This window comes from Triticum dicoccoides, chromosome 7A (genome assembly GCF_002162155.2).
Source record: "Triticum dicoccoides isolate Atlit2015 ecotype Zavitan chromosome 7A, WEW_v2.0, whole genome shotgun sequence".
Taxonomy (NCBI): domain Eukaryota; kingdom Viridiplantae; phylum Streptophyta; class Magnoliopsida; order Poales; family Poaceae; genus Triticum; species Triticum dicoccoides.
The window spans coordinates 41,607,899-41,622,482 of record NC_041392.1 but is presented as its reverse complement, the minus strand read 5'-3'; the positions used below and the strand labels follow the sequence as shown (position 1 = coordinate 41,622,482).

The following is a 14,584-nucleotide window of genomic DNA, read 5'->3' as shown; positions in this document are numbered from 1 at the left end:
GCAAACGCAAAAAAAAAAAAACAGACAGAAAAGGAGCCGGTCTGAAACTGTAGCGGGTATGAAAATGCTTCAGGCGAGACCGAAAGAGCACTAGGTATAAGGAAGATATGATTCTAAAAAAAGGTATAAGCAAGATATAGCCTTTGCGGCGAACTATTGGATTTAGTTGTTTCACGGTAATTACTCAAAAGAAAAAAAGTTGCTTCACGGTAGTTATTGGGCCGTCCGTTGCATGTTATTGGGACCCAAATTAAAACTGACCGCCTGGTCCTTGTCCCTGGCCCAACCAAACCCTTCCCTCCTCTCTCTCTCGCTCTCTCGTCGCGCTGGCCGCCTCCCTGCCGCTGCCGCCGACGAAGAAAGCAAGCGCCGTCCCCGCCGCCTCCGCTGCCGCCAGCCCCTGCCGCCGGTCGAGAGGCGACGAAATATCGGAGCATGTATTCGCGGCGGAGGCTTCTCTCGCTCCTGCGGCACGCTCGCCACGCCCCGGCGGGTCGTCTCGCCGCCGCGCCGTCTTGGAGGAGCTTCAGCCTGCCCCGCGCGGCCGCCGGCGCGGCCTCCACGTCAGGTGAGCGCTTATCCGTGCCTCTACTCTCTACCCCTCGCAGGATCTCCACGCCGGGTCTTCAGTTTGGCGGCGGAATAGCTGTAGCGAGGCGGACTGGTAGTGTCTTAGATCGTGAATTGCGATGATGCTGCCTCCGATTGCTTGGGCGGATGTACTGAGAGATACGCGAGGGTCGTGAGGGCCTAAGACTAGATTAGTGATCTGATTTTAATCTGTCCCGCGGGTATTGTTCCTACTGCAGTAAGGGTGGTATTTCTCATGTTTGCCATCATAACCATTTTAACAAGATGAGTGAAATTAATGATTTTCTCTCACAGGTTCTAGTGATGGTCACTTCAGTTGTAAGGGTTCAACATATGCCGCCATACTGATTGGGCAAGCAGGTCTGCTCTCTGCATATGCAGCCTCCTCCATTTGATTTAATCAAATAAATATCATATTTGATACCATGGCAATCCTAATTGCAGTCTTGTTACAGCTGTTGTTCTTGGCCTGAGCAGCAACTCTGTATTGGCTCAGGATGATTTGGTTGCTCCAGCAGCTACAAGTGAGCAAGCTGATGTAAATGTTACTGGCCTGCGTCGCATTGAAGATGGTTCAGTGATCTCAAATGAACACACGATCAAATGGAGAATGTGCACTGATAAAGCACGAGAGTTTTTCATGGAAGTAAGGTTCTCATTATCCTTACCTTCATCTGAACCACCTTTTGGCATTATCCTTCTGAGAAAAATAATCTTAGTACTACATTATAGTTTCCTCCTCTGTTCAAACATAATTCTCTTTATTATATGTGTTTCCCGAAAATGATGCGAAATTTAACCACAATCATGTTGATACATCATAGCCTAGAAAGAACAACTCCAGTGCTTAGTCCCCTGATGCTGACCGATTTTCATATAACCTGTTTGGTCCACACTTTTTGGTCACTTGCTGCAACTCTTACTATGGGGATAACTCTTCAGTTTCCTCATTAAACCATGTGGATTTGGAAGGTTTAGCCTGTAATTAAAGTATTAAACTATGTGCTGTTTCATGTTGATATACGGGAACTGGGTGGTAATTTGCCATGATATTTTTTATTGGTATTTCTTGAAAGCTTGGGTTTAGCAACTTCTCTTATTGGAAGTACATATTCCAAGACCTTGCTTCAGTTACAAAATCATGCAACTATTGAACATTTAAATTAAGTATGACTGTTTGGACCATATACCCTGTGCATTACAAATTTTTAACATCATAATGTTTGGTTGGAGTATAACTGTATGAGAGGAGGAAAGGAGGCGTGTCTCTTTAGTTACTCCTACTCTTCATTCGACCGTTAAATTACAGTTGTTGTTAGTCTATCATATCCATTTATATTAATTTTCCAGGGAAAACTAGATGAAGCAGAGAAGTTATTCAAGGCAGCCTTACAAGAAGCTAAAGAAGGATTTGGACTCAGAGATCCACATGCTGCATCAGCTCTGAACAACTTGGTATGTGTTACTGTTGATTATGAACTGAAGATTGAAGTAACATTCTATTTGCCTTTCTAATGTATGGAACTGCAGTACCCATATAAGTCCATAAGCTAGATTATGAGGTTTAAGATCTGTTTGGGTTCATAGTCAAACATTACCACACTTTGCTGTAAGCTAGGAAAGTTTAACCGAGTTAGGAATAGGTTCTGTTCGTAGTAAGTAGTAACATATTTGTCCAGATTCCTCTTTTTTTGACAGTGGGACATACAACCATAGACTCAAAAGGTGTCCCAGATTCTCTTAGGGATGCTAAAGTGCACACAGATTTTGTTGTCCTAACCTATGCAAGTTCAGCAAGAAATATGTGGAAAAGTTTGAACAGGTTAGACATTGAACTAAACTGGTAAACTCAGCTGCATTTAATACCATACCATTATATGCTTAATTATGTCTATTTTGTAATATTTAAACTGCGTGGGGGGACTGACAATGTAAGGCTACCAATTAAATCAAAGTGTCTGATAAGTCACCTAGAGAACTCTTGTTTGCTAGTTTTTATGCTTCATAGAATTTAAAATACTTGTGTGTATCAGGATTCAGTAATAGATTCCGCGCATTGTATTTTAGATTCCATACGTTTATGAATCTGCATGTGAAGTCCAATCTTTATCATGTGATTCCATTAAACCCGTAACCATTTAAGCTCTCTCAACCAAACAACTTCAAAAGACCGGAATTGTTGGTTTCTTGTACAAATACCACTGTATTATCCCCCCTAGTTTAAGTTGTACGGGTTGCATTTGACACACTGGCACTCAAATAGTTTTTGTCTACAAATTTGAATAGGCAGGCCATGCTCTCTTTTGTGGTAGGCTTTCGTAAACCTACCTTAAAAGTTAATACAAGTCTTGCATGAAGCAGCATTCCTTTTTGTTCCCCTATTTAACTATTATCCTAAGTTTTGCAGGCAGAGTTTTATAGGCTAAGGAAAGAGTATGAGAAAGCTGAGCCGTTATATCTGGAAGCGATTGAAATCTTGGAGCAATCATTTGGACCTGATGATATACGGTACTTTGATTTTTAGATTATAATGTGTTCTATATCATTGTTCAGTGACTTTGATTCGGCTCATTTTGTAAAAGAAAGTTCTAGTCAGGAGCAAAATACCACTCTTTTGGGATAAATAAGAGTATATATGACAGATATTTTTGTTCATTACATTCTAGTATGTGTTACACATTCCTGCCTGCTCATTGTATACCATTGTTGGTGAGTGGAAGGATGGTATGCACTTCCGTCTGTGTGTGTTGCCTGTGTGTGTTGCGTGGTTGACTGCACTTGTCAGTGCATATAGTGTTTCATCTAAATTCCGTGTGTTGGAGAACTACCTTAATTTTGGAATTGTATAAAAATACTTTACATGCCTCTTGTAGGGTTGGAGCAGCTTTCCGTAATCTTGGGCAATACTATTATATCCAACGCAGGTTTGATCAAGCTCAGACATGTTTTGAGGTACCTGTTTTTACCTCATGATTTTTTTCGAGTTAATGTCTTATGTTTTTTGTAATTGTATTATCTTGTAATGTTTGACAAGCTTTTAATTGAAATGTCATCTAGGCAATAATTCTAAGGAATGAATATACATTTTCTGTTGCTACCTTAACATGTACTCCTCCGTTCCTAAATATAAATCTTTTTAGACATTTCAAATGGAATACAACATACAGATGTATGTAGACATATTTTAAAGTGTAGATTCACTCATTTTGCTCCGTATGTAGTCACTTGTTGGAATTTCTAGAAAGACTTATATTTAGGAACGGAGGAAGTAGTTCTTTAATCTTGCTGGACACAATGATGGCCATATTTCAATAATCTTTGGAAACCTCAATAGTGCGCAACATCACATTGGAATAGCCAGGAAAATCAAATATAGTGTTGTATGTGTGGCCCATCACTTTTGGCCCATGACCTAGACAATGAGAGGCTCAAAGTTGTCTGCCTCTCTTCGGTCTACATGGTATCAGAGGCCAGGGCCCTGGAGATGGCAGCGTCGTCAGCGAGGCTCATCTTTCTCCCTCTCGCGGCAGAGCAACGTGGTGGCTTGGAGCTGTGCGGCGGCTGCAGCAAAGGGCAGCGCGCTGGCGTGTCATGGGATGGCGCGGATCGACTGGTGGTTGGGTGGCGTACAGGTGGTGGAGTGTTAGCGGGAGGCACTGCCGGAGTTGTTGCTGTTGTTGAGGTTGGTGTTGTTGGAACTGATGGCTTAACTTGGCGCTGACGCACGTAGAAGAGGTTCTCATAGCTAAAGTGAGTGATCCTGGTGGTGGTGTGGCTGCTGATTGCAGAGGAAGGAGGCAACACTGGAGGTGGTACAACTAGGAGAAGAAGAGATGGAGGCTGTCATGGGGTCTGAACTGGCCACTGCTCTTGAGAAACTGACGTAGCTCATGACTGCGAAAATTGTTGAGGGGTCATCTCCAACACCGATGCAGAAGGTGGTGCACTTGTCGTGTTCCAAGCAGATCGGGTTTTGAAGCTTGAGCTCATGCCAAATGACGTGAATTTGAATGGCAGGAGCAGCTGCCTAAGCTGGTCGAGGTGGGCCCTGTTGATATTGAAGCCAAAGGATCTGATGGGATATGTTCTTCGGACGGTTGAAGAACATGCTAACAAGGAAAGCTCGGAATGGAAGAAGTGGAGTGATATTGACTACCTGATACTAGCATGGATGTTGAACTCCTTGATTGTAATGCTCCCAAGGCGGAGGTAGGTGTTGGTAGTAGCAATGGAGGTGGTCGGAATGGGAGATGTTGTCAGAATCGGGGTGGTGGTTCTTCAAATGCTCCTCATTGGAATGCTCCCAAGGTGAGGCATAGGGGATTGCGTTACATGGACCACAACAGGACGGAGCAGGAGGGAATGCACATGCTAGCTGCAGTCGTTGAGGATATGGAGATTACAGCCCTAATCCAGGATGGGACATGCTCCCAAGGCGAGGCGTAGGGGGCTGTGGTATATGGACCGCAACAGGACAGACCATGAGGGAATGCACATGCTAGCTGCAGTTGTCGAGGATAAGGAAGTTAGAGCCCTAATCTAGGATGGGACATGTGTCTTTTGACAAAATGTATCAAATATTTCCTGATGTATTGAATGGTGTGGACAAGAGCAAGTTGAACCGTGGCTCAGGCATTGATGTTCACCATTATGTGCCCAAGTTTCTGTGTAGTGAAGCTGTCATGATGGCCACCTTCTTGATCATCGCACGCCATCCCGGTTGAAAGGTATGAAATTGTTGTGAGTTAAGTTTCACAGAAAATAAATTTCTAATTCCTCCCAAGGTGTTTGGTTGCACTTGTTTTGTTCGTGATCATAGGCCATCAACAAATTGGATCCTCAGGAGTCAAGTGTATCTTTATTGGGTATTCTTCAGGACAAAGGGGGTACAAATGCTAGAATCTATATGAGAGGATGACATTTGTGAGCATTGATGTTACATTCCGTGTGTCAAAACCTTCTTATGGTGAGAAAAATGATCTAAGCATCATGTCCGAAGGCCATGACCAATCTCGGGTTGGTGAAATTGGTCAAGTGGGGGATAGTAGTGGCACATTAACTCATGTGGCTCCTGTGACACAAGCATCGACCTACACTAGTGATGCGCAGGTTGGTGCATCGGCTCAAGTTGGTAGCGTGCCTGGTAGTGTGCTGAGGTGGACAGCAGAGCAAGCGAAGCAGCTCAAGGTGTATTCATGGAAGAGTGGTAATGTGTTGCACATTAGGGGGAGCAACTAGATCAGCCACTGATGGAACAATAGGGTAGTACTAATGTGATTTCCATCTCCTCTGATGGGGACCAGGCTGAAGGGTCAGTGGCTACCGAAGGGTCAATTGATGGGCCGATTTCTTTGGGGAGAAGTACTCGAGCAAGAACAAGGGTACCAGATAATCGGCATGGGTTCGATGCCAATGATATTGGAAATTAAGTTCTATATGAGGCATTATCTCCAACCTACAAAGCATTTGTTGCTTCTCTTTAGTCTAAACTATAGAGCATTTGTTGCTTTTCTTCAGTTTGTGTCAATTCCGACTTATATGAAGGCAAACGGGTGACTTAAAATGACATATGGCCTTGGTGGAGGAGCTGGAGGCTCGAGGCTCTGTGTAAGAGCAAGACATGGGCAGTAACACCTCCAAACAGGAAAGAATGCAATCAACTGCAAGTGGGTATACACCTGTGAAGCAGAATGTAGAAGGAAAGATTGGAAGGTACAAAGCAAGGCTTGTGGCGAGTATAACCAGGCCAATGACGGTAAATTGGTGGACTAAACCAAAGAAAGACCGTCTCTTTGATGACGTGGTCATTGGGATACAATACAACAACAAAGATGATGAAGAATATGCCCTACTCAAGGGGTCAAGCACTCGATCGTAACTAAATCATCTTGATGCACTCGTAGCATGAGCACATAGGGCAAGATGAAAAGAAGGATAAACAAACGAGATCGTCAACTTTAGCATGGCATGCTTCCATCAGTGCTTCAAAACATTTGCTATTCTTATCTCTAGAAGGGTGCTTCTACTTTTGTAGTGTTTCTAGCAAAAGAGGACAAAACTCTACCTTGAAAATGTATAACTCCGGTATCGCGTTGCGGGTGAAAAGGGCCTGAATATTTCCTAGCAGCCAACACCCCACTAACTCACACGTCATTCTTGCATCTCACGGCCCGAGAAACGGCAAAAAGCAAAAGGTGTGGACATTGTATTTTTTTCCATACAGAGAAACTGACCGTCTTTGAAGGTGAACATTGTGGGGCACTACTGTCAGCAGAACATTTCCTAGTGTGCAAGTGAATTTGAAGGTGGTAAAAAGGCAGCAAAGTGTTCCAGCAGCTAGCCATGATGCTTGCCCCATCGCCGAGGCAGAGAAACCTCTCAGCAAGCACTGGAGCTCACCATTTCCACCACATCAACGCCTCTGATCTCCCCTGTGGTTCCCTTTCCCGAGAAGCAACTTATCTTGGTTGTTGGATCGACATACATATAGCCATGGGCACGCAAGGCCGAACATCTATTTCTTCACCTGCCTTTCCTCCCACCTGGGCATGACGACCTTCTCCATGTAGGTGTTCGACGATGAGGTTGCCCCGTCCACGCTCAGCAGCATCGCACCTATCCTGCGCGTAACCACTGAATCGAGCCCGAATGCCCCCAAGGTCTCTTAACTCTGTACGTGCATTCGTTTTCGCAGGCATACATATGGTGCATTTTGCATGTTGTTTTGATGCGTTTGGGTTTGGATTTTGTGCTAGATCGAGTGCTCCCGGTGAATTTTTTTGGTGTCGGATCAATGCCGCGTAGGCTGTGGAATTTTTTTGTCTTCACACATTTAAAATTATTTGTTCTGAGATTTGGGGGGGGGGGGCATGCATGCCTCGATTCGTGTTCTTCTAGGATGTTTTTTGCTTTTGATTCACAATCATATGGGTCTATGAGAAAAATAGTTTGTGTGATTTCCTGGAGGAAGTTTCTGGGTTGTCTTATTTTTTTTTTGCTTTGAAGAGCTAATTTTAGAGTATGTTCGTAGTTTACGCATTAGATTTTGCTTCGCGATTAGCCATACATATTACTTGTTCATTTCAGTTGTGTTTAACACTTGAAGGAGTAGTTAGATGTACTAGATAGTGGTATTTCCGATACTTTGCTCGTTTTGTTGAAATCATATTGCAATCATATAGTTATGGCCAATTGGTTTCGCTAGAGTAGTTTTAGATATCTCAAATGGGGACTCAAATAATTGGTTTCTAGTTTCTACTAGACCCTACAAAGTAAATGGAAGTTTTTGCGTTTTGCTCGTTTTATTTTTAGATTACTTTTTTGCTATGAACATAGGTAGGTATGATGCATTGAAGAAGGCACACCGGCTGGATCACAATTCTGTTGGTCACGGAGTCAGCAGTTTAAGATTGCTTTGCTCCAATGACTTGAGAAGGCGAGATGCAATCTCCATGGCTCTATGTATTTTGCATACTCTAGCGTATGTGGTGTTTCCTTCATTTCGGTTCGTTTCCTGAATAAAAGGATATGTGGTGGATTTCTCTCAATCAATAAGCAACTAGAACTTAGCACATGTACATATAAAATAAAAAGGAGCAAAGGATGCATCATATCATCTGGAGTAACATAATTGTGGCATTACACTACTTCTGGAGTAACATAATTAATAAATTCAGCTTGCATACTTGCTGACATCTCCTAACAAATACCAATTGAATCACCTTGGGCATCGGCTAATTATCTATCATCTTATCACACAATTACAATTTTATTGAATTGAAATCAAATGAATTGAGGAGTCATAAAACATCATCCAAGCTCCAAATACAAGCTACAAGTAGGCAAACACCATCCAATTCAACCGCATTTTTATGAGCATTTTAATCACTCATACATTGCGATATCAATCAAGCTACTAGTTCTCTTGTATTGGCTTGTTTTCCATCAGTGTAAATTGAATTCTGAGACCTATAGCCAATCAAAGCGATACACTTATCCACTTAGCAATTTGTTAAAGCTTTATCAAGCAAGTAATGAAGCTACTAGCTACATACATTGGTTTTACAACAAGGTGAAAATTGCAAGCCATGCAAGGTAAATAAAGGCACAAGCAAGCCAAAAACAGCAAGCAACTAGAAATGAACTAAAATGAATGAAACTAATGAAGGAAACACCATATACGCAAGAGCATGCAAAATACATGGAGCCATAGAGATTTTGTCTCACCATATCAAGTCATTGGAGCAGAGCCGTCTTGAACCGCTTGACTCTGCGACCGATAGAATTCTAATCCAGCCGGTGTGCCTTCTTGAATGCGTAAAACCAACATATGTTCGCTGCAAAAATAAATAAAAATAAAGTGAATAAAATGCTAGAAACTTTAATTCCTTTGCAGGATGCAGTAAAAACTAGAAACCAATTATCCGAGTCCCCATTTAAGATACGTGAAATTATTCAAGCCAATTCATTGACCATAACTATTCAATTGCAGCATAATTTCAACGAAACGAGGAAAGTATCGGAAATACCACTATTTAGTACACCTATTCTGCCCCCTCAAATGTTAAACGCAAAGGTGCTCTGAAATGAACAAGTAATACGTGTGGATGATCGCCAAATGTAAAATCTAATGCGAACGCTTACGAACGTAGGAGGAAGCTAGCCGAGCCTAGGAGGATTCGCTTAGGTAGCTGGAACGTAGGTCTTTGACAGGGAAGCTTCGGGAGCTAGTTGATGCAACGGTGAGGAGGTTGATATCCTTTGCGTCCAAGAAACCAAATGGACGGGTCAAAAGGCGAAGGAGGTGGAGGATATAGGCTTCAAGCTGTGGTACGTGGGGACGGCTGCAAATAGAAATGGCGTAGGCATCTTGATCAACAAGAGCCTCAAGGATGGAGTGGTAGACATCAAGAGACGTGGCGACCGGATTATCCTGGTCAAGCTGGATGATGAGGTCACAAGGGATATATAAGGAGATATCCCATTGTGTATGCTCTTTGCGGATGATGTGGTGCTAGTTGAGATAGTCGGACGGGGTAAATATGAAGTTAAGAGTTATGGAGACAAACCTTGGAATCGAAAGGGTTTAGGCTTAGTAGAACTAAAACCGAGTACATGATGTGCGGACAAACCTTGGAATCGAAAGGGTTTAGGCTTAGTAGAACTAAAACCGAGTACATGATGTGCGGTTAGTACTACTAGGCGCGAGGAGGAGGTTAGCCTTGATGGGCATGTGGTGCCTCAGAAGGACACCTTTCGATATTTGGCGTCAATGCTGCAGAAGGATGAGGGTATTGATGAAGATGTGAACCATCGAATCAAAGCTGGATGGATGAAGTGGCGCCAAGCTTCTGGCATTCTCTATGACAAGAGAGTGCCACAAAAGCTAAAAGGCAAGTTCTACAGGACGACGGTTCGACCCGTAATGTTGTATGGCGCTGAGTGTTGGCCGACTAAAAGGCGACATGTTCAACAGTTATGTGTGGCGGAGATGCGTATGTTGAGATGGACGTGTGGCTACACGAGGAAGGATCGAGTCCGGAATGATGATATACGAGATCGAGTTGGGGTAGCACCAGTTGAAGAGAAGCTTGTTCAACATCGTCTGAGATGGTTTGGGCATATTCAGTGCCGGCCTCTAGAAGCTCCAGTGCATAGTGGACGGCTAAAGCGTGCGGAGAATGTCAAGAAAGGTCGGGGTAGACCGAATTTGACATGGGAGGAATCCGTAAAGAGAGATATGAAGGATTGGAGTATCACCAAAAAACTAGCTATGGACAGGGTGCGTGGAAGCTTGCTAGCCATGTGCCCGAACCATGAGTTGATCGCGAGATCTTATGGGTTTCACCTCTAGCCTACCCCAGCTTGTTTGGGACTAAGGCCCTGTTTGTTTGGGCTTTTGCTTCTGCTTTTGCAGCTTTTCCATTTTGGCCGAAAAGCCATAAAAGCTCCTAAATAGGTGCTTTTGGGCTTTTATGGCTTTTGATGAACCAATATAACAATATTTAGCTCCAAAAGCCATAAAAGATCCAAAAGCATCTATTTAGGAGCTTTTGTGTCTTTTTGACCAAAGTGGAAAAGCTGCAAAAGCAGAAGCAAAAGCCCAAACAAACAGGGCCTGAAGGCTTTGTTGTTGCTGTTGGATGCTTACGAACATACTCCAAAATGAGCTCTTCAAAACAAGTAAAGATGGCAAGCTGAAAAAGTTCTAGAAGAGATAGCATTAATTGTTTTTTTGCATAGACTCTTATGATTATGAATCAAAAGGAGAACATCATAGAAAACCGTGATGCGAGGCGCGCATGCGCCACACAACAATTCACAGCACAAACATTTCTCTACGTGGGAACACAAAACTTTTCCAAGTACACACAGCCTATGCGACATTGATCCGGCGCCAAAAAAGGTTCACCATGGGCGCTATCTCTGCCACACAAACCAAACCAAACGCATCAAAACACCATGTGAAGTGCATCATATGTATCCCCACGAAAATGAATGCAGATAAGCATATCGGGGTGCTATGCTGCTGAGCATGGGCGGGGAGACCTTGCTGCCGAAAACCATGGAGAAGATTGCATGCCTATGTGGGAGGGGAGGAAGGTGAAGAAATAGGGGTCTTGCCTTGCATGCCCGTGGGTATTTATACGCGGTCCAATGGCCAAGATAAGTTGCTTCTCGGGAAAGGGAACTGTGGGGGAGATCGGAGGCATCGGTGTGGTGGAAATGCTGAGCTCCGCTGCTTGGTGAAGGGTTTCTCTGCCATGGGGCGAGTGTCGTGGCGGACTGTTGGAATACTTCACTGCCTTTTATCACCTTCAAATTCTCTTACACACTAGGGAATGTTCTGCTGACAGCAGTACTCCACAATGTATAGCTTTGAAGAGGGTTTGTTTTCCTGTATAGAAAAGATTACAAGGTTCACACCTTTTGCTTTCTGCCATTTCTCAGGCATAGTGGCAGTGAGATGCAAGAATGACGTGTGAGTTAGTGGGGTGCTTACTGGTAGGAAATGTCTTTGTTAGTGTTGATTATCCTTCTCTTCATCTTTCCTATGTGCTCATGTCGTGGGATGATTTAGTTTTGATCAAGTGCTTGACTCCTTGAGTAGGGCATATTCTTCAACATCTCTTTTGTTGGATCATATCCGCATGACCACGTCATTAAAGAGACGGCCTTTCTTTGGTTTGGCCCACTGATGTACCGTCGTTGGTGCATTGCATTGACTATGATGAGACCTTTGCTCCAATAGCGAAGATGAATGCTATGAGGATTCTGATCTCCTGTGCACCAAATTTTGGGTGGTCTTGCACGGGGACTTGTAGAAGGAGGTTTACATGGAGATCCCACCTGGGTTCTTGACTTCTAAGACTGCTTGCAAGGCATGTAGGCTCAAGAAAGCCCTTTACGGGCTGAAGTAATCTCCAAGAGCTTTGTTTGACAAGTATAGACAGGCAGTGTGTCACATGGGGTATGGACAATGCAATGGTGATCATACATTGTTTAATAGACACTCTAAAGGGAAAATAATCATTCGTGTAGTTTATGTAGATATCATTATCACCGGAGAAGGATGACGTACAGATAGCAAGATTAAAGAAGTGTCTGAGTAAAGGCCTTTGAAGTTAAAGATCTTGGTCGACTCAAGTACTTGGTATACAAATGGCCATGTCTGGAAAAGGAATAGCTCTTTCTCAAAGAAAGTATGCCTTGGACCTTCTATGTGATGTTGGCATGTTGGGCTTTCGAGCAGCTTCATCCGCAATTGATCAGCCCAATTTGGTGATCTTGTGGCTAAACAAAAATATTAGCTATTGGTGGGAAGATTTTTTGTACTTGTGTCGTACATGACCACACATTGCATTTGCAGTAAGTGTTGCGACTAGTTACATCCATGAGCCTAGAAGTGAACATCTTGTGGCAGTACATAGAATCTCGAGATACTTGAAAGGTACTCATGGGGAAGGGTTGTTGTTCAAGAGTTATGGACACCTTGTTGTAGATGGTTATTATGATGTTGATTGGGCTAGCTGCTTGATGACAACAGATCAACTTTAGGCCATTGTGGTTTCGCTGGAGGAAATCTAGTGTCTTGGAGAAGCAAGAAACAACCCGCTGTTTCGAAATCAACTGCAGAGGCTAAATACAGAGATATGTCTTAGGGACTGAGTGAGTTGCTATAGACAAGGAATCTATTAGAATGTACGGTGTGACAACAAGTCGGCAATTAATATAGCAAACAACCTAGTTCTGTTGAAGTGTATATGTGGATTGCCTAGCCCTTTCCGTCAGTTTGGATTTTTGGTTGCGTTGCCTAGTGCATGAAGCTGAACATGGTATCAGAGCCTAAGGTCTTAAGTTCAAGTCTTGGCTTTCGTAGTTTATCGAAAAAATGTTCTTCTCCCCTTTGTGTCCATGTATAGGCCTCTTGAGCCATACGTGAGTCTATCCATGTGTTGACTTCCTGCATCACACGTGAGAGGGGGTGTTGAAGTGTATATGTGGATTGCCTAGCCCTTTCATCAGTTCAGACTTTTGGTTGCGTTGGCTAGTGCATGAAGCTTAACAAGTTCAACATGATAGAACAAACATGTGGAGATAGACAGATTCTTTATCAAAGAAAAGTTGGATTTGGGATTATCAAGATAGAGCATGTGGTTCAAATTGCAGATTGTTTGACTGAAAGACTTGGAACTAGAGAATGCAGCTTAGCGTGTGACAAGGTGGGAATGATAGATATCTATGACTCGTGAGGGGGAGTGTTGTATGTACGGCCCATCACTGATGACCCATGTGGCCCATGCCCGTACCAATCAAGTGGCTCACTGACCTAGACAAGGAGAGGCTTGAAGTTGTCTGCTTCTGAGCGCCGCCACAACACAGGAACACATCGCGGGTATGCCGCTCCTCGGTCTAGGAATCAAAGGATTTCTCAGAGAAACATACCAGTTTATACATCATAGAATTTCTTAAAAAAGCATAGCATCCACAACACTGCAAAAGTTATCATCTGGATACTCATTTTCGGTTGCACATGGTGCCCATTTTTTTTTGAGAAAACACAAAAGAGTTGCGTTTCATTTCATTGAACAGAAAGATAACACGGGTACAACCTCCACAAAGGAGGGATACACACACACACGCACACACACGACCGTCCTCACCAAGCTGCTACAATTAGGTGAGGAGGTGCCCTCAACTACAGACCACAACGACATCAGGTCTCTCCAGCCTTGCCTCCAGCCAAGAATGGCGAGGTGTCGAGGCTCGGAGCAATAGGGCAGCAACACCACCGTTGCCAGACGCCTCCAGGGATGATTTCAGCTCCAGAACTGCCCAGCCCAACATACCTCGTGCCCTTGTGTGCCTAGAGAGAGTCGGCGGGGTGAAAGGCAGGGACCGGCTGGGACTGGTGTAGAACTCGTCGGAGAAGTGTCGGCACTGGCATACGTTGCGCCCCGGGCGTCCACCTCCTATGTAGCATTCACCGCCAGAGCGCCACATCACCAACCTCTCGCCGCCGCATCAGGTACTCCATGTGCAGCCATGGCAGCGCCTTCAAGAAGGGAACAACGCTGAGACGCTGTCGCTGCCCGGTCTGGCAAGCCGGACCTAGGGTTTCCCCCAGTGCTCAAGGAGGAAGTCCGGCCGGGGTCATGTCAACGCCTCCAAGGAGGTAACGGCACCCTCAGGCGTCGCCATTGACAGCGCAAGCCGACACCGCGCGGGGTTTTCGCCCCGACCCGTGAGCAGGGACTTCCGAAGGCCATCGATGTCGAGGCAGATCGGAGGTGGCGAAGTCGTCACTGGGGGAGTCTATCACAATGAGGGAGACTTGGAACGTTGTCGTCTCGGTAGGAAGCACCGGCCAGCGCAGGGCCTGCAGGCCGGCCACCGCTAGGACCGCATCCAGCAGACAACACGGGGTCACCTGCACCGCGCCGCCACGCCAGCCCGTAGCTTCCGCCGCCGGGATCCGCCGGGGCATAGCAGA

General features: G+C 44.5%; 1 protein-coding gene across 3 annotated transcripts in view; it reads left to right on the top strand.

The window, feature by feature from the left end:
• Positions 1-315: 315 nt before the first annotated feature.
• The window catches only part of LOC119329799 (kinesin light chain 3-like), a 21,684-nt gene continuing 7,415 nt past the window's right edge, over positions 316-14,584 (top strand). For all 3 annotated transcript variants that reach the window (XM_037602890.1, XM_037602889.1, XM_037602891.1), the window contains exons 1-6: positions 316-568; positions 886-951; positions 1,047-1,237; positions 1,942-2,046; positions 2,999-3,099; positions 3,465-3,543. In XM_037602890.1, the coding sequence (XP_037458787.1) occupies positions 436-568; positions 886-951; positions 1,047-1,237; positions 1,942-2,046; positions 2,999-3,099; positions 3,465-3,543 (675 nt within the window). In that variant the 5' untranslated portion in view covers positions 316-435. The remainder of the gene's footprint in view (positions 569-885; positions 952-1,046; positions 1,238-1,941; positions 2,047-2,998; positions 3,100-3,464; positions 3,544-14,584) is intronic.